General features: G+C 40.4%; 1 protein-coding gene across 1 annotated transcript in view; it reads right to left on the bottom strand.

The window, feature by feature from the left end:
• The window catches only part of LOC134348514 (collagen alpha-2(V) chain-like), a 296,032-nt gene that overhangs the window by 78,726 nt on the left and 190,403 nt on the right, over positions 1-26,903 (bottom strand). The window contains exons 19-25 of the mRNA XM_063052002.1: positions 21,322-21,420; positions 21,183-21,227; positions 17,075-17,173; positions 13,959-14,012; positions 9,414-9,521; positions 8,810-8,863; positions 8,603-8,701 (exon numbers count right to left, since the gene is read on the bottom strand). Of these exons, the coding sequence (XP_062908072.1) occupies positions 8,603-8,701; positions 8,810-8,863; positions 9,414-9,521; positions 13,959-14,012; positions 17,075-17,173; positions 21,183-21,227; positions 21,322-21,420 (558 nt within the window). The remainder of the gene's footprint in view (positions 1-8,602; positions 8,702-8,809; positions 8,864-9,413; positions 9,522-13,958; positions 14,013-17,074; positions 17,174-21,182; positions 21,228-21,321; positions 21,421-26,903) is intronic.

Genomic DNA, 26,903 nt, shown 5'->3' with positions numbered 1-26,903 from the left:
TTGTGCATATTATTCTACTTCTAGTTCATTCATATTAGTGTGTCAGATCTTATATCATTAAACTGTTCCAATAAAATCACAGAGAATACACTCACAAATATAAGACCATAAGACAAAGGAGCAGAAGTGGGCTATTTGGCCCATCGAGTCTGCTCCGCCATTTTATCATGAGCTGATCCTTTCTCCCATTTAGTCCCACTCTTCCGCCTTCTCACCATAACCACGGATCTCCCACCTGGCACTTATCACTGTAAGTGTAAATGCTACACCTGTCCCTACACCTCCTCTCCTGCCACCACTCAGGGTCCCAAACAGTCCTTCCAGGTGAGGCAACACTTCACTTGTGAGTCTGTTGGGGTCATCTATTGCATCCAGTGCTCCCGGTGCGGCCTCCTCTACATCGGTGAAACCGGACGCAGATTGGGGGACCACTTCGTCGAGCACCTCCGCTCCGCCCACCACAACAGACAGGATCTCCCAGTAGCCACCCACTTCAACTCTGCTTCCCATTCCCATTCAGATATGTCCATACATGGCCTCCTCTACTGCCATGATGAGGCTAAACTCAGGTTGGAGGAGCAACACCTCATATACCGTCTAGGTAGTCTCCAGCCCCTTGGTATGAACATAGAATTCTCCAACTTCCGGTAATTCCCTCCCCCTCCCTTCCTCTATCCCTATTTCACTCTGCCCCCTCCCCCAGCTGCCTATCACCTCCCTCATGGTTCTGCCTCCTTCTACTACCCATTGTGTTTTCCCCTATTCCTTCTTCACCATTCCTGCCTATCACCTCCCTGCTTCCCCTCACCCATCCCTTTATCTTTCCCCTTACTGGTTTTCAGGAATCTACCAGCCTTCTCCTTCCCACCCTCCCCCACCTTCTTTATAGGGCCTCTGCCCCTTCCCTCTACAGTCCTGATGAAGGGTTCCGGCCCGAAGCATCGACTCATCGTTTCCACGGACGCTGCCCGACCTGCTGATTTCCTCCAGCGTGTTGTGAGTGTCACCATAACCTTTGATGCCCTGGCTACACAGATATCTATCAATCTCTGCCTTAAATAAACCCAATGACTTGACCTCCACTGCCACCCGTGGCAACAAATTCCACAGATTCACCACCCTCTGGCTAAAAAAATTTCTTTGCATCTCTGTTCTGAATGGGCGCCCTTCAATCCTGAAGTCATGCCCTCTTGTACGCGACTCCCCCACCATGGGAAACAACTTTGCCACATCTACTCTGACCATGCCTTTCAACATTCGAAATGTTTCTATGAGGTCCCCGTCATTCTTCTAAACTCCAAGGAGTACAGTCCAAGAGTGGTCAAATGTTCCTCATATGTTAACCCTCTTATTCCCAGAATCATTCTAGTGAATCTTCTCTGAACCCTCTCCAACGCCAGCACATCCTTTCTTAAATAAAGAGCCCAAAACTGCATACAGTACACCAAATGAGGTCTTACCAGTGCCTTATACAGCCTCAACATCACATCCCTGCTCCTATACTCTATTCCTCTAGAAATGAATGCCAACATTGCATTCGCCTTCTTCACCACCGACACAACGTGGAGGTTAACCTTAAGGGTTTCCTGCACGAGGACACCCAAGTCCCTTTGCATCTCAGAACTTTGAATTGTCTCCCCATTTAAATAATAGTCTGCTCATTTATCTCTTCTACCAAAGTGCATAACCATACACTTTCCAACATTGTAAACACTAGAAAATGTGCTGATGCTGGTAATCCAAAGCAACACACACACAAAATGTTGGAGGAACTCAGCAGGCCAGGGTCATTATCAGCACCTTTGCCTGAAACGTCAAATGTTTATTCTTTTCCATAGATGCTGCTTGGCCTGCTGAGTTTTTCCAGCATTTTGTATGTCTTCCTGCAGAGAATAGACTACATTTTTTGCAAAGACTTAAATCTTATCTTGCATTATACAACCTCAGTCACGAAGAAAATGTATAATCAAAAAAGATTTAAAATGAATTCAATTATTATTTCCCTAGTCTTCGGTCTATTTAATGCTGGGGTACAGAACACCAAAGAGGTAAAAAGCGCTAAATGTTGAACTATAATTTCAAACAAAATAAAAGAAACGTAAACCCATAAGACATGGGAGCAGTATTAGGCCGCTTTGCCCATCGAGTCTGCTCCGCCATTGCATCTTGGCTGATCCATATTTCCTCTCAGCCCCAATCTCCTGCCTTCTCCCTGTATCCCTTCGTGCACTGATCAATCAGGAATCTATCAACCTCTTCAATAAGTATACATAAAGACTTGGCCTCTACAGCTACCTACGGCAACGAATTCCACATATTCACCACTCTCTGGCTGAAGAAATTCCTCCTCATCTCCATTCTGAAAAGATTCCCCTCTTTATTGAGGCTGTGTCCTCTGGTCTTAGACACTCCCACCATAGGAAACATCCTCTCCACATGCACTCTATCAAGACCATTCACCATTCAATAGGTTTCAATGAAGTCACCCCTCATTCCTCTGAATTCCAGTGAGTACAGACTCAGCACCATCAAACAGTCTTCATATAACAAGCCATTCAATCCCAGAATCATTTTTGTGAACCTCTTTTGAACCCTCCTTAGTTTCAACTCATCCTTTGTGAGTTGTGAATTTCACTGAGGAAGACACTAGCAGTATATTGGAAGCTCCTGGAGTCAGGGGTCATGAAGTGTGTGAAGTTACCATCACTAGAGAGAAGGTTTTTGGGAAACTGAAAGGTCTGTAGGTGGATAAGTCACCTGGACCAGATGGTGTACACCCCAGGGTTTTGAAAGAGGTGGCTAAAGAGATTGTGGAGGCTAAAGGTGCTCACAATATGCCAAGTGAAGCATCACCAGTGCTTTATAAACTCTCAACATTGTATCCTTGCTTTTATATTCTAGTTCTCCTGAAATGAATACTAATGTCACAATCGCCTTCCTCACCACATACACAACCGGTAAAATTAACCTTTCGGGAATACTGCACAAGAACTTCCAAATCCCTTTGCGCCTCAGATTTTTGTACTATCTCTCCATTTCAAACATCATCAATCCTTTCATTTCTTCTACCAACGTGTATGACCATAAACTTCCAGCCACTTCCAACTGCAGTTTCTTTGCCTATTCTCTTAATCTGACCAAGTTCTTCAATAGCCACTCTACTTTCTCAAAACTATCTGCCTCTCCACCTATCTTTATATCATCTGCAAACTTTGCAACAAAGCCATCAATTCCATCATCTAAACCATTGACATATAACATAAAAAGAATCTGTCTCTACACAGACCCCTGTGAACACCGCTAGTCACCGGCAGCCAAACAGAAAAGGCTCCCTTTGTTCCGAGTCTTTGTCTCCTGCCAATCAGCCACTGCTTTATCCATGCTAGAAACTTTCATGTAATACCATGAGCTCATAGCTTGTTTGCAGCCTCATGTTTGACACCTTGTCAAAGGCTTCTGAAAATCCAAGTACGCAACATCAATCGAGTCCCCTTTGTCTCTCCTGCTTGTTATTTCCTCAAACAGGTTTGTCAGACAAGGTTTTCCCTTGAGGACACTGTACAGCTTATTTTATCAGGTGCCTTCAAGTACCCCTAAAGCCACATCCTTAACAATCGACTCCAACATTTTCCCACCCACTGAGGTCAGAATAACTGGCCTGTAATTTCCTTTCTTTTGCCTCTCTCCCTTTTTGAAGGGTGGAGTGACAATTGCAAATTTCCAATCTGCCAGAATCACTCCAGAATCTAGTGATTCTTGAAAGATCATTACTAATACCTCCACAATCTCTTTAGCCACCTCTTTCAAAACCCTGGCATGTACACCATCTGTCCAGGTGACTTATCTACCCACAGACCTTTCAGTTTCCCAAAAACCTTCTCTCTAATGATGGTAACTTCACACACTTCATGACGCTTGACTCCCGAAACTTCCACCATACTGCTAGTGTCTTCCTCAATGAAGAATGATGCAAAATACTTATTCAGTTCATCTGCCATTTCCTTGTTGCCTCTTTCTACCTCTCCAGCATCACTTTATGGTGTTTTGGTATCTACTCTTGCCTCTCTTTTACACTTTGTTTCTGAAGAAACTTTTGGTATCCTTTTTAATATTATTGGTTAGCTTACTTTCATATTGCATCTTTACTTTCTTGATAATTTTTTGTTGCCTTCTGTTGGTTTTTAAAAGCTCCCTAATCCCCTAATTTCCCATTTATTTTTGCACTATTATATGCCTCCTCTGGCTTTTATGTTGGCTATGACTTCATAGCACCATTATAGTTCTTCTTCCTGTTTAGAATGTACAATGCCTATTAAAAGTATTCACTCCCCCCCCCAGAAGTTTTGATGTTTTATTGTTTTCCAACATTGAATCACAGTGAATTAAATTTGCCTTTTTGACACTGATCAACAGAAGAAGACTTTCGTGTCAACGTGAAAACTGATCTATACAAAGTGACCTTAATTAATTACAACTATAAAACACAAACTAATTAATTGCATAAGTATTCACCTCCTTCAAGTCAGTATTTAGTAGATGTATCTTTGGCAGTAATTTCAGCCTTGAGTCTGTGTGGATAGGTCTCTCTCAGCTTTGCACATTTAGATGCTGCAATTTTTCCCCATTCTTCTTTATAAAACTGCTCATGCTCTGTCAGATAGTATGGGGATCATGAGTGAACAGTCCTTTTCAAGTCCAGCCAGAGGTCAGGACTCTGACTTGGCCACACCAGGACGTTAACTTTGTTGATTTTAAGCCATTCCTTTGTAGCTTTGGCTTTATTCTTGGGTTATTGTCTTGCTGGAAGACGAATTTTCTCCCAAGTCGCGGTTCCCTTGCAGACTGCAGCAGGTTTTCCTGCAGGATTTTCCTGTATTTTGCTGCCTTCGTTTTACCCTTTACCTTCACAAACGTTCCAGGGCCTGCTGCAGTGAAGCATCCCCACAGCATGATGCAGCCACCACCTTGCTTTATGGTAGAGATGGTGTGTTTTTGATGATGTGTGATGTTTGGCTTACGTCAAACATAGCATTTAGCCTGATGGCCAAAAAGCTCAATCATGGTTTCATCATACCATAGAACCTTCTTCCGGCTGACTTCAGAGTTTCCCACATGCCTTTTTGGCAAACCCTAGCTGAGACTTCACATGAGTTTTTTTCCCCAACAGTGACTTTCTCTTTGCCATTCTCTCAAGAAGTTGCAATAGGTGGAGCACCCGGGCTACAGTTGTGGTATACACAGTCTCCTCCATCTCAGCCACTGAAGCTTGTAACTCTTCCAGAGCTGTTATAGATCTCTTGGTAATTTCCCTTACTAGTCCTCTGCATGCATGGTCACTTTGTTTTTGAGGACAACATGCTCTAGGTAGATTTATAGCTGTGTCATATTCATTCCATTTCTTGATGATTGACTTAACTGTACTCCAAGGGATATTCAGTGTCTTGGAAATTATCTTGTATCCATCTCCTGACCTGTGCTTTTCAATAACCTTTTCGCAGAGTTGCTAGGACCGTTCTTTTGTCTTCATGGCGTGGTTTTTGCCAGGATACTGACTCACCAGCAGTGGAACCTTCCAGGTATAGGTATATTTTTACCGCAATCAGTTGAAACACCTTGACTGCACACAGGTTTCCAAAATCAGATCCCGTTTAACTAATTATGTGATTCCTAAAGCCAATTGGCTAGACCAATGATGATTTGGTGCGTCATATTAAAGGGGTGAATACCAATGCAATCAATTATTTTGTGTTTGTAACTAATTTAGATCACTTTGTAGAGGTCTGTTTTCACTTTAACATGAAAGAATCTTTTTCTGTGATCAGTGTCAAAAAAGCTCAATTAAATCCATTGTAATTCACTGCTGTAAAACAATAAAATATGAAAACTTCCAAGGGGGGGTGAATACTTTGCATTGGCACTGTATATATCCCGTGTCGTCTGAATTGCTTCCAGAAATTTCAGCCATTGCTGCTTTGCCATCATCCCTACCACCATTCTTTTCCAATTAATACTGACCAACTCCTCTCTCATACCCCTGTAGTTTCCTTTACTCTACTTTAATACTGATACATCTGAATTTAGCTTCTCCTTCTTAAATTTCAGGGTGAATTTGGTCACATTATGATCACTTTACTCCTCAGGGTTCTTTTACCTTAAGCTCTCTAATCAATTCCAGTTTGTTGCACAACACGCAATCCAGAATAGTTGATCCCCTAACTGCTCTAAAAAGCCACCTTGCAGGCATTCAATAAAACTCCCCCTTTTGGAATCAGGCACCAACCTAACTTGCCCAATCTACCTGCATATTGAAATCCCCCATGATGATTGTAACATCTCCCTTTTTCATACATTTTCTAGTCCCCATGGTAAATTTTGTAGACCACTTTCTTTCTATTGTTTGGGAGTCTGTATATAACTCCAATCATGGTCTTTCTACCCTGCAGTTCCTTAGCTCTATACACAATGATTCAACACCTTCCAACCATTCAGTATGCCACCTCTTTCTAATGATCTAATTTCATTTTTTACCAACAGAGGCACACCAACCACTCTGCCTTCCTGCCTGTCCTTTCCATACAAGGTGTGTCGTTGGACATTAAGCTCCCAGCTATAATCTTCTTTCAACTATGATTCAGTAATGCCTAAAACATCATGCATGCAAATTTGTAACTGTGCTAGAAGTTCATTGCCCTTTTTCCATATACTGCACACATTCAAATATAATACCTTTAGTCCTGTATTCATCCTTTTCAGCTTTCTCCACCTTTAACATTGCAACTCATCCTGTTGACTGCAATTTTGCCCTGTCATCAGCCTCTCCTTGCTATGAGTCTCACTACACATTGCCTCTGTTTGTAAGCCAACCACCTCATCTTCAACCCTATCACTCCAGTTCCTATCCCCCTGTCAAATTAGTTTAAACCCACCTGAACAACTCTAATCAACCTGCTCGCAAAGATATTTGACACCCTCGGGTTGAGGTGTAAGCCAACCCTTTTTTTACAGGTCATAACTTTCCCAGAAGATATCCCAATAATCTATAAACCTGAACCCTTGCTCAGTTCCTCAGCCACACTTTCACCTGCCAGATCATCCTATTCTTACCCTCACTGGTACATGGCACAGACATCAATCTAGAGATTACTAATACCTGGAGGTCCTGTTTCTCAGCTTTCTACCTAGCTCCCTAAAATCTCTCTTCAGGACCTCCTCTCCTTGTCTACCTATGTCATTAGGGCCGATATGTGCCAAGGCTTCTGGCTGTTCACCCTCGCCCTTGAGGATGCCATGAACCCGATCTAAGACATCCCTGATCCAGGCACCTTACCATCCAGGTGTCCCTATCACACTCACATAACCTTGTCTCTGTTCCCCTGACTAAGGAATCTCCTATCAACACTTCAGTCCTCTTTATCTCTCTGCTCTTCTGAGCCACGGCACCAGACTCAGTGCCAGAGACCCATTCACTAGTGTTCCCCCCAAAAGGTCATCACCCTCAATATTATCTGAATTTATATACTTATTATTGAGAGGAACGGTGCAGCTTTACTCTGTGCATTTTCCTTCCTTCTCCTGACAGTCACCCAATTACCTGTCTCTTGCAAGCTTGGTGTAACTACTTCCCTGTAGCTGTCTATCACCTCCTCATTCTCTTGTATGAGTCGAAGGTCATCAAGCTGCAGCTCCAGTTCCTTAATTTGTTCTCTCAGGAGGTCTCCCAGATTTCCCACATCCCACACATAACAGAAAACACTTCCCCTGGAGCTATTCTCACTCTACTATGCACTAATGAATGAGGAATGAACAAATAAGAACACAGACAGAGTAACTTGCAGGACAATCTATCTCAACCAAGCCTGATCTCGCCTAAGCCTGATGAGCCAAACCACTCTAAAAACTGGCACACTCAAAAGAATGGCCACTCTGTTTAACTTGATTTATTCTTTGTGGTCCTTTCTAATGAATCCCTCCTGCTGACTGGTCACTCTTCAACTCAGAAAACTGCCGTGAATCTCTGCCTTCAAAATCTCAGTCGCCGCCCTGAATAAAATTAGCTCTTTTCGTGCAGCCCTCTGAGTTGTACAACTCAGAGAAAACTGGCTCAAAGCTCTACTTCTTAAATTTTGAACGCGGACCTGACTGAAAAGTAGCTCTTTTTATGCACTGCCTCTTGCTGATGGGTCGCTCCTCAAATCAGAAAAATTGCCGCAAAGCTCTACCTTCAAAATCTCAGTCCCCGCCCTGATTAATAGCTCTTTTCATCATCCATGGTGAGGATTATTCAGCTCAGTTTTGTCCAGAGATTTCTTCAAATTTTGTATTAAGTAAAGCATATCAGTCCATAAAATACTTACAAACAATTTCAAGACTTAAGTTTATTGTTGAGGTTTTTTTCCTTGGATCTTATTTTCCACAGTGTTTAAAGGGCTATTTAACTTCAGTAAATAACTTGATTTCAATCTTCCCCAGATTAGCCTTTGGCAAACTGGACATGCATGCCAAATGTTCAGACACAGAACTAAATATTGTCCATTTCAATATAATTATTACTAATGTGAGTGAGACATTGTCATGTAATTCATATCGTATAAAACATTCTTACCCTTGCTCCTGGGAGACCACGATCACCAGGACGGCCAGGATCACCAACAGCTCCTTTGGGGCCTGAAGGACCTGTGGTACCACGCTGTCCTTGGGCACCCTGACGGTATAGAAAGCATGATGTTGAATAGGCATCTCTTGTAAAAGTTCTGAAATATAGATCATCTTTCCTGTAAATTTTTAATACTTTGCATTGAAAAATACTCACCTTTTGACCAGGTAATCCATCCTGACCTGGAAAACCGCGATTACCTGGAGAACCCTAATTAGAAAGAAAACACGGTTTCTGTATTTAAATGCACAAAAGATGAAAATAATTATGTTACTTTGAATTCAGTTTTACCCCATGTGTTTTGATATACTTTCAAATATATCGGTATTGTTTATGCTTGAGTAACATTCTTCACTGGCAATATGAATGCTGTAGATAGTCTAATTTTGCAAAGCATTACTGTTAGCCTTGATATTGCCATCACCAGTGCTTTTGTGTGCATTACCATTTTGGAACTAGTGGTAACCATGAGTGAAAATGTTCTTTTGCTCTTGTGTAACATGGTCTAAAATGCTGAATATCCCATCTCTGCTATGACACTCTGAGGTAAGCGTCTAAAGCAGATATGTGCTTTGCTTTAAACCACTTGCAAAATGATAATAGGCCATCTAATTATCACTTACTAAAACACCATGAAATGTTCATCAGTTTGAAAGTTTACAATCAAATTAAAATATTTGTAAAATGTTTCTTTCAAAGTCTTACTGGACATTCCAAAGGTCATTAAAATCACATTTGACTGCATATATAATTAACTTACTCTTTCTCCAACTGGGCCAGGAGGACCAATTGTACCAGGGTCACCACGAAGTCCTCTCTTGCCTTCTTCACCCATTGGACCAAAAGCTCCCTGAGGACCAGGTGGACCCTAAATGGATCAAGGTAGATGAAATATGTAATATGAATATCTAGGTATGAACATTAGTACAGAACATTTTGCTTGACTCTTCCAAAGCAATATAATAACTTCTCTTTCCCAGACTTTGTGTAAGATTTGAAGTTATTCTACTTTTCAATCATTTTGGAAAAAATGCAATAAATCTGACATTTCTTATTTAAAAATGAATTGCTAAAGTCAAAAATAAAACTCACAATGATGAAAATGCTAGACGCATAACAGACGCAATTTATTACAAAAAAAGTGCAACGTATATCATTTGTCAGGAAAATAAAGGGATAGTATTATTTAAGTGGTGCAATTTTAAAGGCATCTAGAAATAGAATCCAGGATTCACAAGAAAGACTGAAGATGCTGGAAATCTGGAGCACCACACAAAAAATGCTGGAGGAGAAGACATTTTATTGTGATTTTCTCTTAATTTTTTTTTTAGTTGATTCATCTTTGAGAATAGAGTCATCAATTTACTGTTCATCAAGAAGATAGCAGTGTTCAAATCTTGAATCTCCCATGTCTGAGGATATTAACACACACAATCCTCTTGAATCAGAAGTTCCTGGATTTAGGCCAGAGATGACACAGAACTGTGACTTATTTTCAACTCAGGATGGTGTGTAACTAGGAGAGAAAGAGTTTATGATAATGTTCTTATGCATCTGAAGCTTTTGTCATTCCTTAATTGTACCTTTGTAGAATTTGGAGGTGTTGTTGGAGTAATCTAGGCAGACAACCACTGTGTCATATGTAAATGGTGCTCACTGTATCTACCATAGACCAGTGGTGGAACAGTGAACATCCCAACTGCTGGATCATGCTGGAATTGCACTCATCCAACCAAGTGGATAAATCCAATTTCAACACTCTGCTGATTTGTGCCTTACTGGTGATAGAAAATCTCTGGGATGTCAGAAGGTCAGTCACGATCTGGCATACTTTTGTCATGATGTGTTGATGTGGCCAGTCCAGTTTGTTTCTAGTCAATAATGATCCCCAGAACTTTGTGGATGGATCAATGATAGCACATTGAACATCATCGATAAGTGATTTGACTCTTTATGCTCATTGTCTGCCATATTTGTGGCACAAATATTACTTGTCATTTATCAGCTCTTGCCTGAAAATTGTTCGGGTTGTGGTGCACGTAGGCATAGTCTGCTTCATTTGCTGTGGAGATGCATATGAAATTGAAGACACTGCAGTCATCAGCCTACATCCACATTCTAACCCTAGGAGAACAGTAAGGTCGGTAAGGAAGTAGACTATCAGACAGCAGAGAAGAATTAGGCTAGTTGGTCCATCAAGTCTTCACAAACTTCTATAGGTGTATGGTGGAAAGTGTATTGACTGGCAGCATTACGGCCTGGTATAGGAACACCAATGCCTTTGAGCGGAAAACCGTTCAAAAGGTAGTGCATACGGCCCAGTACATCATGGGTAAATCCCTCCCAACCATTGAGCACATCTACGTAAAACATTGTCATAGAAAAGCAGCATCCATCATCAAAGATCCTCACCACCCAGGCCATGCTCTTTTCTCCTTGCTACCATCAGGTAGAAGGTACAAGTGACTTGGGATTCACACACCAGGTTCAAGAACAGTTACGACCCCTCAACCATCAGGCTCTTGAACAAAAAGGGAGAACTACACTCTTTCTGGTGGTCCCGCAATTGATGGTCTCTCTTTAAGGACTCTTTGTTTCATTATTTCATACTAGTTATTTAGTGCTATTTATTTATATTTGCATTTGCACAGTTTGTTGTTCATTACTCCTGTTTAAGGTTACTGTTCTATAGATTTGCTAAGTATGCCCACAGGAAGAAAGAATCTCAGGGTTGTATGTAATGATACGTATGAATTCTGATAATAAATTACACTTTGAACTTTGATTTTGAAGACTGTCCTGCCAATCATTCCTGGTTTATTTATTTCCCCTCTTAACCCAGTTCTCCTGCTTCCTCCCCCCATTACCTTTGACACCCTGACTAATCAAGGACCTATCAACCTCTGCTTTAAATATTCCTAACAACCGTGGCCTCCACAGCCGTCTGTGGCAAATAATTCCACAGATTCACCACTCTCTGGCTAAAGAAATTCCTCCTCATCTCTATTCTAAAGGGATGTCTTTCCATTCTGAGGCCATTTTGGTCCTAGAATCTCCCTCTACTGGAAACATCCTCTCTACATCCAGTGTATCAAAGTCTTTAGCAGCCAGATATATTTTACCTAGGCCCTGAGGAACTCCTGAATGGGTGTCCCGTGACTGTATTCATTGACCTCTGACAAGTATAATCATCTTCTTTTGCCTTGGGTATGACATCAATTCCTGGAGTCTTTCCCACTTGATGCTCACTGATTTCAGTTTACCAGGGTTACTGGATACCATATCTTGTCAAATATTATTTTGACATCAAGGGCGGTCACTTTTACATAACCAGAATTTAGTTCTGTGGTACATTTTTGGACCAGAGCAATGATGGAGGCTGGTACAGAAGGGTGCAGGCTAAACCCACATTGGCATTAGTGAGTAGCTTACTGGTGAGGAAGTGCTGTGCGCTCTATTTGCATGACATTGCCGATGATTGAAAGCTGAATAAGTGCACGCTTTCCACTTAAAATGAATTCACCATTCTTTTTGTAAAGCGAGCACGTCTGGGCAATTTTCCGCATTGCTACTGTTGTACATGTACAGGGACAGTTTGGCTAAAGTTTTGGCAGATTCTGGACTGCCATCCTTCTGCAGCAGAGCCAGGTATTTTCAGTTCCCATAGCCATTGCAGTGTTCATTTCTCTCAGCTACTTCTTGATATCATGAGAAGCGAATTGAATTGGCTGGAGAGTGGCCTCTGTGATGATAAAGAATCTCAGGAGGAAGTTAAGGTGGATTATATTCTCAGTACTCCTGGGTGAAGACAGTTGAGTGTGCTTCACCCTGGGTTTTACAGCCTACATATTGGACCTCATCAGCTTTGAGGATGGAAATGATCTTGGGACCAGCTTCTCCAGGTTGCCCATTTAATGATCTATCAGCATTCACAATTCCCTGTGCAGGACTAGAGAACTTTGATCTGTTCCATTAGTTGTGAGTCAAATAACCTTGCACTGTATATTGATTCCTGTATTTATTGGTTGGAATGCATGTAGTTTTGTTTAGTAACTTCACCAGTTTTGCACCTCAGTGTTAGTATACCTAGTGCTGCTCTTGACCTGTCTTCCTGCATTCTTCATTGCAACAGGGTTGATAGTCCAACCTTTTCGTGACGGTAGAATGGGAGAATATCCAGAGTTGAGGTTATATGTTGCAGCAGGCATGCTTCTGCAGGTGATGATCTATGATGCTTCGTGGGTGCTCAGTTTTGAGCAGCCAGATCTGTAGTAAATTTAGCCCACTTGGTAAGGTTGTAACACCACATAACATGATGGAAGGTGTTACTTCCCTAGAAATGGACTTGGTTTCCACATGGAAAGTGTGATATTCATTTCTATCTTGGACAGACACATTGGCCACAGGAAGTCAGCGATTCAGGAACAGCTTCTTCCCCTCTGCCATCCGATTCCTGGATGGACGTTGAATCTTTGGACACTACCTCACTTTTTTTTAATGTACAGTATTTTTGTTTTTACATATATTTTAAAACCTATTCAATATATGTAATCGATTTACTTGTTTATTATTATTATTTATTTTATTGTTTTTTTCTCTTCTAGATTATGTATTGCATTGAACTGCTGCTGCTAAGTTAACAAATCACATGTCAGTGATAATAAACCTGATTCTGATGGCAATGCCCAATTATCCCTCATGATGACTCCCTTACCGCCAGCTACATACACAATCTGACAACCATGTCTTTCAGCCCTCAGCCACCTTGGTCTGTAATGGTCCCAATTCCATACACCTGTGTGCAGGATATTCACCAATATGAATGATCCAAGTCACCTGCTGTAACTTTTACTCAGTACAAACTTTTGTCAGCATCTTCAGTTAATCATTTATTTTTCAGGCTCTGGACCCCTGCTAATCTTCAGGGGTGAAGATTCCATGCAATTCCTTATTAAAACTCTATTTGGACAATGACAATTGGATCGCATTCCCTCTTGATTAACTAATCTTTTAGATCTCCAGTCTCTGCTTCACACACGTGCAAGTCCATATTAGTGAAACACAAACCCCTCAATAACAATGGTTGACAAATGATAGCAGGAAGAGAGAATAAAGAATGAATATAACTGTTTGTTCTGTGGAATTGTCGCTTAGGAAAGCAGTAGCAGCTACCTCATTAAATATATTTAAAGCATAGTCAGGTGACTCCCATTAACTTTTTAATATTCATTACTATCTTTACCTACTAAATTCTGTGGCCATACTCTACAGTGATTGTTTTGTATTGAAGGGTGATGAGACTTACAGGCTCGCCCTTGGCTCCACTTTCTCCTTTGTAGCCGATTTGTCCTGGTTCTCCCTGGATTAAAGAAATAATGTTATCAAAAAATGCAGAGTATTCAAAAATAACATTCCTTCATCCAGAGGAAAGTGGATGGTGAAGTCTCTTGAACAAAGGCTCAGTCACTAATTATACTCCGGACAGAGAACAAGCGAATCTGAATACTTAAGGAACCATGGGATTTAGGATCTCTGCAGGGAAGTGGCACTGAGATAAAATATCAGCTGAGAACTTAGAAAGAAAATCAGAGTGGGCACAAGGTGGTGAGTTATCTGCAGCTGTCACCGCTATAGTTCAACTTTCATTAAAAGTGTCAGCATACCACTATGTGCAACTAAATTTGAACGTTTTCAATATATAAACCAGTGAAACATCTGATTGTCATGGAATAGTTTTTCAACAACAGTGAATCACGCTGGTTGTGGCCAGTATTTTAGAAAGGAAGCCCTGACATGCAGACGTGTTGGATGAAGTAAATCCTGGATTTTTGTGACTATACCCAATGTTCAGGACTCAGTGGCAGGAAGCTGGCCAAGTCTATCTGTTCACTCTATCAGTGGACAGGCCAACAAGTCCAGCAGTGGGAATTGTACTTGCTTGGGATTCACCAAGGATTTATTCCTCAGATGACACATTATTCAGACCTGAGAAAGTCAGAGGGCCCATAAATGTTACTGGCAATTCCAGATTTGCAGATTAGGAGACAAAGGGAAGTAAATTTTACATCTAATTTAAATTTGTTTTAATTTTTTAAACTTTTTTGTTAACTTTTATGTTTATTTACTTGATTTGATATAAGTATTTACTTTATAGATTTTTTAAAATTTTAATTGCCTTTAGCATCTCTGAATATCAAACACAATTAAAAGCTCTTGAAATCATTGACAGATATGAAAGATGTCAAAGCTCCTGCTTCAGCTTGGCTGTCTGCTAAAGGCTGTCAAAGATCAAGGTGGAGGCTAATGTCCATATGAGCATGGATAGGGGACTGGTTATCCAATAGGAGGAGGAGAGTTGGGATAAATGGGTGTTCCCCTGGTCGGCAGACAGTGGTGAACAGAGAGTGCCATAGGATTTGCTGCCAGGCTCACAAAGGTTCATATTAGTATTAATGATTTAGAAAAAGGGACTGAGTGTAGTGAATCTATGTTTACTGATAACACTAAATTGAGCGGAAAAGCAAATTATCCAGAGGATGCGAAAAGTCTATAGTCTGTAGGTTAAGTCAGTGGGAAGGCTCTGGCAGATGGAGTATAGTGTTGGTAAATATGAGATCATCCACTTTGGAAGGAAAAACAGATCAGATTATTATTATTTAAATGGTGTAACTTTTCAACATATGGTTGTGCAAAGGGTCTATGGGTCTATGAAATGCAAAAGGTTAGCAGATGCAACAGGTAAAAAGAAGGCAAATGGAATGTTTGCCTTCATTGCAAAGGGATCGAATTTAAGAGCAGGAAGGTTTTGCCACCGGGAATCAGAAGAATGAGAGGTGATCATAGAGAAACATATAGAATTGTCAATGAGATAGACAAGATAAAGGCAGGAAAGTTGTTTCTACTGGTAGGTAAGACAAGAACTAGAAGACATACAGTCGAGATTCAGGGGAGTAGATTTAGCATGGAGATGAGGAGGAACTGTTCATACTGTGGAGTTCTCTGCTTAGAAAAGCAGTAGCAGATACCTCATTAAACATATTTAAAGTACAGTCAGACATTTTTTGAATAATAGGAGAATTTAGAGTTACAGAGAAAACGTAGGAAGCCGGAGCTGAATAAATGGCCATTTCAGCCATGAACAGGCCAAATGCTATACTCCTGCTTCAATTTCTTATGCTCTTTCAGGGGTGTCCAGGAGCTGGGTCTGTGTATTATACCAACCAGAGCCTGCTTGACATCCAAATCTAGTTGCCAGTTTCAGAGGTGAGGAGCCAATAAAATTAACGCTCCATATCTGACTCCAGGCAAGTATAGTAATTGGAGCTCCATGTCTGATGACATTGTCTAGCAAGAAAAGTCTAACGTGATCCAGGCAAAATTAAAAGAGGAAGCTATTAAAACAAAGCAAACATACATTATATATTATCAATAGTGTATTATTAAACTTGAAATAGTAACTATGTTTTTCTCTCTCCACTAACCTGCTGTCAATCTGGCTTTCTATCTAAGAATTAAACACAGGAAAGATTGTTCACGCTGGGACATGCTGGAAAAGGACTGTACTTACTGGATTCTGTTCTGTCTTGCCTAACATTTTTCATTGATATGTGTAAATATTTTAATTATTAATTTAAGAATGTCATAAAAAACCCTATTACTAGGGGGAATCCAGTGTGTTCATAATTTATTCATAAAGGATATGACATCCTATAAAGGAGAGCCTAATACTTTTAACCATCACTTCTCTCTTTGTAGAAGGCTTGATCAGACGTTCCACATTTACACCAGTTGAATCAGAAAGACCACAGTGAACGTAAGACCATAAGACATTGGAGCAGAATTAGGCCATTCAGCCTATCGAGTCTGTTCCACCCTTCAATCATGGCTGATCTACTTTCCGTCTCAATCTCATTCTCCTGCCTTTTGTCTTGTAACCTTTGATGCCCTAATTAATCAATCTCTGCTTTAAATGTACCCAATGACTTGGCCTCTGCAGCCATCTGTGGCAATGAATTCCACAGATTCATCATCCTCTGACTAAAGAAATTCCTCTTCATCTCTGTTCTTAAGGGACAACTTTCTATTCTGAGGCTGTGCCCTCTGATCCTGGACTCTTGCACTAATGGAAATCTGATGGTGAACCATTGTGAATTAAATCATGTAATGATTTCAAGTCGTTTAGTGACCATCTCTGTACTACTGTCAATGACAATTTGAAGTAGTACTCATTTTTACCTTTCATCTGTTCCAATTAAAGTGAACACAGTATACAACAATTAGTTGCAAAATAAGAATGAATGCAGAGTAAAGAAGAAATAGCAACAGATATATTATGAACATAAATTATCTCAGTTTTATTTCAAGTGGAACAGGAGTCAATGTTAAATTCATAGTTAATAACACATAAATAACATTTCTTACCCTTTGACCTTTGATTCCAGGAGGACCAGTGCTCCCTTGTGGACCAGGAGACCCAGGAGGGCCTGGAAATCCAGCAGGACCTCCAAAGCCTGGCGAACCCTGTACAATGAATGGAGATTTATTAGGTGCTGGTTCAAAGATTGAATCAGCCTTTGGAGTAGGCCACTCAAATACTCTGACTGTGAAGAGAGGCAAGGTCATCATTTGATCTCAATATGTTGCACAGAGCATAACAGCACAGGCCTTTCACCCATAATCTCTGTGCTAACCATGATGACAATTGAGCTAATCCCATGGTCTATACCCCTATGTTCCCTGCATCCCCATGTATAAACATTTTAAACACTGCTATCATGTCTACTTCCACCTCCTTCTCTGGCAGTGCATTCCAGGCACCTACCATTCTCTGAGGAAATAAAAACTTGTCTCGTATCTCTTTTAAACTTTGTCCCGCCCACCTTAAAGGTATGCCCTCAGGTATTTGACATATCCATTCTGGAGGAGACTCTACTTGATTTATGCCTCTCATAATTTGATTTACTTCTACTAGGGCATGTCGTCAGTGCTGCTGCCAAGAAGCAGTTGTTCTTACATTACAATGCAAAAAGAGGGTGAGAGGCTATTAGGACTTGGAGAGAGATTTTCCTAAGTACTTTTGCTGGTTGCTGTTTGTGATTTTTTTTTGCCCAGATTACTGTAGCTGCTGAGAGTTGTCACAATGATCCAAAGGCTTGTGGCATCCAAATGCCAGCTGGTCTTTGTGTGATCGCATGTCTCTTGTTTGAAAAGCATAATGAGTTATTAGAAAACAGAGTCTGCTGCAAAGATGAGCATGTATCCAAAGTTGTTGATCCCTTTAAGATCACAAACTGAAAAGTGTTACGACTGATACAGCCACTACTTCATGGCTCCAAATAGCCAGATCAAATCCTGAACTCGCGAGCTGTCTATTTGGACTTTATATATTCTTAGTTACTGTAGAGTTTCTCCCAGGGTGTTCAGGTTTCCTCCAACATTCCCTTAGACTCAAGCATTGGTAGATTAATTGGCCACTGTCAGTATGTGATTTGATCACTGCGTAACTAAGCAGTAGCATCAAGAGGAGTTAATGGGAATATGGGGAGAAAAAGTTACATAAAAATTTAGTGGAGAATGGGATGACTCTGCGAGTTAACATGAACTTGACTGAACATGAATTCGCCATAACAAATGGCCACCTATGTTGTAAGAAAAAAATGGAAATACAGCTTAGACATCAAATTCAAAAACAAAATACTGTGGATTCTGAAAGTCGTTTCATTAAGCACACCCAGAATTAATTTCTTCCTATGAAAAATGGGAATGACTTAAAATTGGTGAGGGTGTGGATAGCGAAGCAGATTGTCCAAGGCTATAGTTGGATAAGGATCAGTTGGAAAGTTGGCAAGGACATTGATAGATGGAATTACTGCTGACAAGTTTGAGTTGATGCATTTTGGGAAGTCAGATAAGGATGGGATATAAACTGAAAATAGAAAGGCACTGTGGACTGCTCTTGAACAGAGAGGGCTTTAAGTCCATAGTTTTCTGAAAATAGCAACAGAAAGTGGATAAGGTAATGAAGAAGGCATATGACATGCTTGCCTTCATAGTTCAGGGCTGAGAATATAATGGTTTGGAAATTACGTTGTAACTTAAAAAAACTGATTAGACTGCTTTTGTCGTATTCTGTGCAGTTCTGAACTCCACACTGTAGGGATCTTAGGAGTAAGTTTATAACACAGAGGGTGGTTGATATCTGGAATGCACTGCACAGAGATGGTAGAGTCAGGGACAATTACTATGTCTGAGCCATTTAGGCAGATACTTAAAAAGGCAAGGCACAGAGGGATATGAACCTAATGCAGACAAATAGCATTACTATAGATGGGCAAAAAGATTAGCAGGGACTAAATGCCTAGATTACTGTGATTATTATGATTAAGTGTGATGTATAATAAGTCAATAAATGGAATATTCATAAACACTCACACTTCTGATGAAATGGAGCAGATTACTTGGCGTCTCTCAAAGTAATTACATCAATCTCAATCCTCACTTATTTTTCAGTAAGTTCCTTCCTCTCACATACTTAAAGTCTATACTGTATCTGATTCCTATACCCCCCCCACTCACACTTGGAGTAATTTACTGTAACCAATTAACAGGGCTGACAAATTCATAACTCTTTTGAAATCTACATATACCATGAGAAATTAATGATGAGCACACATTTCTCCAAAAGCTCATGTCACTTGCATCCTAATGTCACTGCCTAATTTCACGTGCATCTGCTCTTACCCATCTTCCCACCATTCTACTAGAGATAGGGTTCCTCTTGTCTTCAACTACCACCCCACCAGCCTTTGCATCCAGCACATAATTCTCCAAAACTTCCACCACCTCCAACTGGATCCCACCACCAAACACATCATTTCCCTCCCCCCATCCATTTTCTGCCTTCCACAGGGATCACTCCCCAGCGAATCCCTTCTCCATTCATCCCTCCCCACTGATCTCCCTCCTAGCACTTATCCTTGCAAGCTGAACAAGTGCCATAACTGCCCCTATACCTCCTCCCTCACTACCATTCAGGGCTCCAAACAGTCCTTCGAGGTGAGGCGACACTTCACCTGTGAGTCTGTTGGGGTCATCTATTGCATTTGGTGCTTCCGGTGTAGACGGGTTTCAGATGGTTCAATTCCTGAGTGCTTTAAGAATTTGTTTTGACAGATCTCTCTAGACGTTATTCACATCATGAACCAAACTCATTCTAGCTTTGTGTGCATCTACTTTGGATAGGATGCATCTACTATGGAAGCATCTACTTTTTTGGATAGGATTAGCTCCACTGGGAATTTAGAATTTAATCCAATGAAAAGGTAAAATAATGTTCTCCACCCTTTAAACGGCATTAAATATACCTATTAGATCTCTTTCTGAGGATTAAAAGGAAGAGGGAGGAGACTGAGAGAAACAAACATCTTCATGGTGGAATCTCAAGCTTCCAATAAGTCATGTGGATCATGAAAGCCAGTACAATTTCATATGCTTTCTATTGTAAATGTGTTATGTAACAAATAATCTCAAGAGATTGCTTTTCTGCATATAAACATGGCTCGTGAATGAGAGCAGGATAAGACCACATGGACAATAGACCTCATGTATCAAGTTCACTGTGACATTAATGATATACAGGCAATACCTACATAACGGTGTGTTGCATTACAGTGGGCTTATGATCCCAGAAAACAGCCTGCATCACAATTTTTCATAATGTTCACTCACATTATCTACATGTACATAATTTTTTTAAAACTTTATATTGATATATTTACTCTTTTACATACAAAATGTTGTCTGAGCAAATTTATTCTGTGTCTCCAATTTTGGTAGTGATTTATTGAAATCTGTTAGGACAAATTTTGCTGCCCAGACTGCTGTAATATAGGGGTCACCTGTTCAGTTCTCAGAGTGATCTTTCTATGCTTTGGGTATATACTGATAACATCGACATTTGCAAAGAATCCGCTCTTGTATTAAGATTGTTTATCAAGGTGAATGCTGGGCTAAAATAACTGCCTTGTTTGGTTTTACTGCTCCAGAAATAGCTAATTATATGCATTCCATGAAGATATTTCAGTAAACATATTTCTTACCGTTGATAGTTGCCAATAGTTTTGTTATTTGGTCTATTGGGCAGTTTATTATTTGGTCTATTGTGGGCACAATTTTTGAGCATTCAGCATTTTCGAGATGTTGGTTTATTTTGTGGAAGGAGGGAAGGAAGGAAGAGAAAAAAGGAAAAGAATATGTGAAACCTTACATGTTATTATACACACTATGGAAAGCAAAGAGAGATTTTTAAAAGTTGGGAATTTTAAAGGAAATGCGGATCTAAAACATCACAACTTTGATGACAGAAGACATATTTAAACTGAGGAAAGAAATAATTTTTAAAAATTGCTCTACCTCAAAAACATTTTATTTAATCAGTTGCCCATTGATCTCTTCACTTTTCATGAAGGAAAATAGCTTCTTAAACAAAGTCTAAAGTTGGCAAAGAATGTTCAGTTTTAAAGAAACATACCATTGGCCCTTTTGCACCAAAAGTTCCATCAGTCCCACCTGGTCCCTAGAAATAAAGCAAAAGGCAGATTAAGCATTCTTTCAACTGAATGTTCTCGGTAAGTTGAAGCTCTGAAGTAAATCTGATTTGCAGAGCTTACCCTGATGCCCATTGGTCCAGGGGTACCCTGACGGCCAGGTGAGCCTCTTTGACCTTGGGGCCCCTCTGGCCCACGGACTCCTGTTGGCCCAGGTGAACCCTAAAAATAAATGGAAAGAAAATTAATTTAAGTTCTCAGCCCTGTGAAATGTTTCCACTGAAATATTCAGTAGAACATGAAGATTAATTAATATTTATTCGCTTTCAGGCTTCCTAATATATCAAAAGAACCAGGATGGATCAGGCAAGTGATCAAGCAGAGTAAATTTACTGCAGCTGATCAGCAATACATGTTTATAACTGGCACAGTCAAATAAGGTCTTCCTCTGAGAATGTTTCAACAACAACTTCCATTTATATAATGCTTTTAATTAATAAAACTGCACAGGGAACTTTGCACAGGTGTTACCAAACAGATATTGATTCCAAGTCTTAAGAGGAGATATTAAGCCGAATTTTCCTTGACTGAAACACCTCACCTCTAATCCCATGGCTACACCAACCTACTGCAGCAACCACAGCACGAGTCACTTATAAAGCTTCATATGTATAATAAAAATACATATAACAAAAAAATACTGAACACTATAAAATAATTAAAAACAAAAAAAAATTAAAAAGTCAAGCAGCTTTTTAAGGCAAGTCAGTGATCTCACTCAAATGGTTGAGGAACGCATCTGGTCTGTGCTATAACATGCAGATGTGCATGGCAAAGACGGGTTGAAATCTGAGGGTGGCGAATCCCTACGGAAATGCCCACTGCACCACAGCTCATTTCAGCCTTGGAACAGCGAGGTCAAAGAGGCGTCCAAAGAAGCATGCAGCCTGGTACAGCCGTTCCGATCTATTCTTACTTTCTTCTTCTTACTTTTTAAATTTACGTTATTTTTTGTATTTTTTTTTTCTCACGGTAACACGTCGAAGCTGCACCCTCTCTAACGTGCTGGTAGAGAGAGTTTTATTTGAGTTTTCTTTAGCGCTGGAAATGGTTACATCCCGACACGCGGGACAGAAGCAAGGTCGCATTGTGCATTCCACAGACCAGCAAATACCGGCCGGTTTAGCGAGCAGAGCGGCGGACACCCCTGCTGAAATCCGGAGGAAAACACACAGAGGATGCAGTGGGGGATCGCAAAGCTGAGGAAGGAGGACCGGGTCGAGACAACAGAGACTTTTGGAGAAGAGGAGTTCGGTGGGTAATACCATTCCAGCTGACCGGAGGCGCACTGAGAGCGGTAAGCGTAAAGGAGTTGGGTGCTTACTGATCTGGTTAACGACAGATGGTGCAATCCAGGGCATATTATGATCAAGGAACATGTTTGCAGACCGGATATTGAACTTTTTACTGTTGGACTTTGGCCACATTCCACCGTGATACAACACTTGGTGGCACGGGAGGTTGTTCCTGCCTGTGGCCATTGAACGTGCAGCTCCTCCCATGGAGGGTCAGACACCCTGAGCCAATAGACTGGTCCTGGACTTACTTTATTTTCCATCTGGCATAGTTTGCATTTTGTTGTTTGATTGTTGGGGGTTTTTGTATTGCTATATTTACACTCTATTCTTGGTTGGTGTGGCTGTAACGAAACCAAATTTCTCTCGGGATTAATAAAGTATATCTATCTATCTATCTAAATGGGTGCCAGTGTAGGTCAGGAAGCCCAAGGGGAAAACCACAGACATGATGCAAGTTCAGTCACGGCGAGCAGTGTTGAATCATGGGAATACAGTATTACACAGAAGACGGAGGATACCCAACTGCATTAAAATGGTCAAATCTAAAGACAAGAAAGCATAGGTGAGAGATTCAGCAGCAGGTGAGCTGAGGCACAAGAAGAGTCAAGTTGTGCACAGCTAAGCATCTATCTTGACCTTGAGTTGAAAATTTATTCTCTATTTGAAGTCTGTGGTGTTCAGAGGATCAGATCCATCACAGAGTTAGCAAAAATCAAGGGTAGCACCACTTCCAGGCCTCACTACATGGGCCATGAAGGCTTCATTTTCAATTAAATATAGAGGAGACAGTGACTTGGAAGACTGGAACAGAATATGACAGAACAGGAAGTCATGAGAGAACAACACCCACATTAAGGTAAGTGTTGCGGGACTTGTGGGTCCAAAGGCCATGTAGTTAAGGGGAGAGCCATCGAAAGGTTAAATTGTCATCCAAGTCAAAAATGAGGCTTTCAATAAATCCTGTTTCCTGACAGGATTTTTGCACTGGGCAGGTCAGTCATGTTTGGCCGTTAAAAATCTCTGACTGTGAATGATACCATTTGGCCATCCAGTCCACAAGTTTCTTATTAAGCCTCCCCACCTTTGCTTTGATGAGCAATGCCAATCTTGCTGGAAACTTAGGAGATAAAATGCAGAAGATGGAAATACCTGTCACCCACCTGCTCCATTCCTGCTGCTTGAGTAGGGTTAAAATTAGTTCTAAGCTTTTCTTATACACTTGGCAATATTACTGCAAAGAAATATTCACCAAAATGTCTTTTTTCCCCCTAAATGAGTTAAACCAACTTGAACTCCTTCATTATAAGCAGATTTTTGATTATAAATGTGGATTTAATTGTACTGCAGTCTGATACAAAGAAATTTCAACTGTGCGTTGACAAAAAGCGACAGCATAAATTTGGCGGTGTTATCGAGCCAAGCAGTCCAGCCGTGTCTTGCACGGATCAGTCCATGTTTCTTGGATTTCAGTAGAATATATTGAAAACAGGTTTAAAATGTGCCAAAGGGAATACTTGAACTTGATGAGCTGCCAGAGTTTTGTAATAACTAAAAACATTGGAGGATGAGAAATGGATCTCCATATATGCTTGCAGCAGTCTCTGCTGTCAGGCAAAATACCATGCAAACCCCATATTAGACCATTTAGTCCTGGAGTTTTTTCTTCCAGCTTATGACATCATAGCTGATTTGCAGTACGTTTATCCCACAAATCTATACACCTGACTGGAGTGGGCTTTGGATTTTGTAAACAATGAACGCATGTCTGTCAGGTCAATGTCTACTTAACTCTTTCTGAACTCTTAGCATGTGAGGTCAGACAGTGACTTAATGTCTATAAATTGTCGATAGCTGAATACTTCCTTCAGGCTTATTGCCTATATGTAAACGTTAATGTTCTTTGTAGGTCCAAGGAATGTTTTGTCTGGACGTTGGTGGACTAATGAATTAGGAGTGCCATTAACATATCTAATTGATTTATAAGGATTGTGTTAATGGAGATATAATGTATTGTTTGGTGTAAACAGGCTGATTTAATGCAAGATCAAAGAGCTTGTCTGTCTCGTGGTTGCTCAGCACTTCTAGGATTTGTATGAATGAAAATATTTTTCATTCATTCTTTGGATTTCAACCGGATCCGGAAATCTCAATCAGTGTCTGTGACCAAGGTGTGGTTTTGTGAACAAATCGAAAATCAGAGCTCCCCCTATAAAAGCAACAATCAAGAAGTGACTAAGAATCTTTGTAGAAATCTTTATGACTTACTATATAGTACTTTGCATGGTTTTTGGTGCTTTCTATTTTATGATAATAAAATAGGCTCTAGTTACTTTGTTGTGCTTGTATGCTTTTTACCACATCTCCTGGACACTCAGATTGTTGGGTGTGATCAATCCAGCCCATTACACTTTGGCACTGCAAGAAGGACCCAGGAAAATGTGGAGGTGGACAAACAAATTGTGTAATATCATATCTGGGACTTATCACATCACCAGTTGGACAGATAACTCTGAGGGTTTTGGATTGCTGGCAATATTCTAAGTAAATTGGGTCCTCCCAAATGTTGGGAGAATGTACTTTTTCTATTGTCTGATGTTAAGCTTCCATGGGTAGTATCACAATGCCCTAAGCAGGTAACTTTTCCCTCAAAGAGAGATTCTCTGCCTCAAATAAGGTGGATTTTTTATGACCGCATTTTGGCAGTTGAGTATTGAAACAGTTGAACTCCTTAAGGAAAAAAAGTGACTGAAGTGCAAGTTGGTCTTTGAGTTCTCAGAACACTATTTTAAATGAAGTACCATGGGTAGGGAGGAGCGTGCTAAAAGTTCAAAGCTTCAACAGAGTGCTGTGGCTGATGAAGATACAGTATCTGGTATGATGAAGATTTGGATGGGGATGAAAACAATGCAATTGTTGCTTGCCCCCAAATGCAGCAATCAAGTGGTGACTATGAATTGTAAGCTCAAAAATCTTTGTAGAAATCTTTGCTACTTACTATGCAGTACTTTGTGATTTATTTGTGCTTTCTAGTTTATGATAATAAATTAGGCTTAAGTTACTTTATTGTGCTTTTATGCTTATTACCACATCTCCTGGATACTCAGATTGGTGGGTCTGAACAACCCAGCCCATTAGAAGTAACAGGAATAGAGACCTATGTAAAATCAATAATTCAATCAATATCAATTGTAGTTTATAGAATATTGATATCAGGATCTTTTTAACATTTTAATAATCTAAGCAAGAGTATTCTCTAGGTCCAAAGTGCATGCTTCAAGCATTCAGGATCGTATAAGTTATATATTAAAAAAAGAAAACAAATCATTCTTTCATGTGTCTCTTTGGTGAGTTTGAATCATTGGTTTAAGATACAGGCCCATTAATGTTTATCCAGTTATACTTTTGTTCTGGGACCTGGTCATGATTGCCAAGGCCAGCATTTATTTCTCATTCTCCAGGTAACCTTCAGCAAGTAGTGGTAAGCCTTCCCATGAAGGCATTCCGTCATGTTGTTAGCTAGGGAATTCCAGGATTTAGAGTCAGTGTTCACAAAGGACCCAAATTATACATACAGAGACCGCATTAGGAGCTGATCATTCATACTTAAATGGTGTTACCTCCTCAGAACCCATACTGTTAACAAACTTTGATATTTGAACATGATCCTCTCATTCAAATTGACCCACTGATCAGAGCTTCTCAACCCCAAAGTGACTCATGTATACCTATTCTGCTTCTGTCCATTAATCAATGCATACTTGTAAATTATCTCAAATACCATGCACTCCATAGTTTGTTTAATAATCTCATCTGGAACTACATTCAGTGGTCTTTTGCTCCTCTAGCCTATCCACTTCAAGGTCAGACATGTACATTCAGAGATGACTTTCTGCACACCACCGTTGTAATGCATAGTTATTTGAATTACTGTTGCCTTCCTGTCAGCTTGAACCAAGCTGGTCATTCTCCTCTAACCTCTCTCATGAGCGAGGTATTCTCACCCACAGAACTGCCACTCACTAGATGTTACTTTTTGTTTTGGCTTTCATACCATTCTCTGTAAACTCTAGAGACTGCTGTGCATGAAAGTCCCAGGAGATTAGCAGCTTCTACAATACTCAAACCATCCCACCTGCCACCAACAATCATCCCATGGTCAAAATCACCTAGATCACATTACTTCCCCAATTTAATGTTTGGACTGAACAAATACTGAACTTCTTGACCATGTCTGCATGCTTTTATGCATTTAGTTGCTGCCACATGATTGGCTGATTAGATATTTGCATTAACAAGATGAACCTAATAGAGTGGCCACTGGGTATATATCAAAGGCCTTCCAGGAGT

The sequence above is a fragment of the Mobula hypostoma genome, chromosome 6, assembly GCF_963921235.1.
Source record: "Mobula hypostoma chromosome 6, sMobHyp1.1, whole genome shotgun sequence".
Lineage (NCBI taxonomy): Eukaryota > Metazoa > Chordata > Chondrichthyes > Myliobatiformes > Myliobatidae > Mobula > Mobula hypostoma.
Note: the sequence above shows the minus strand (reverse complement) of the source record. Positions and strands in the feature narration are given on the sequence as shown.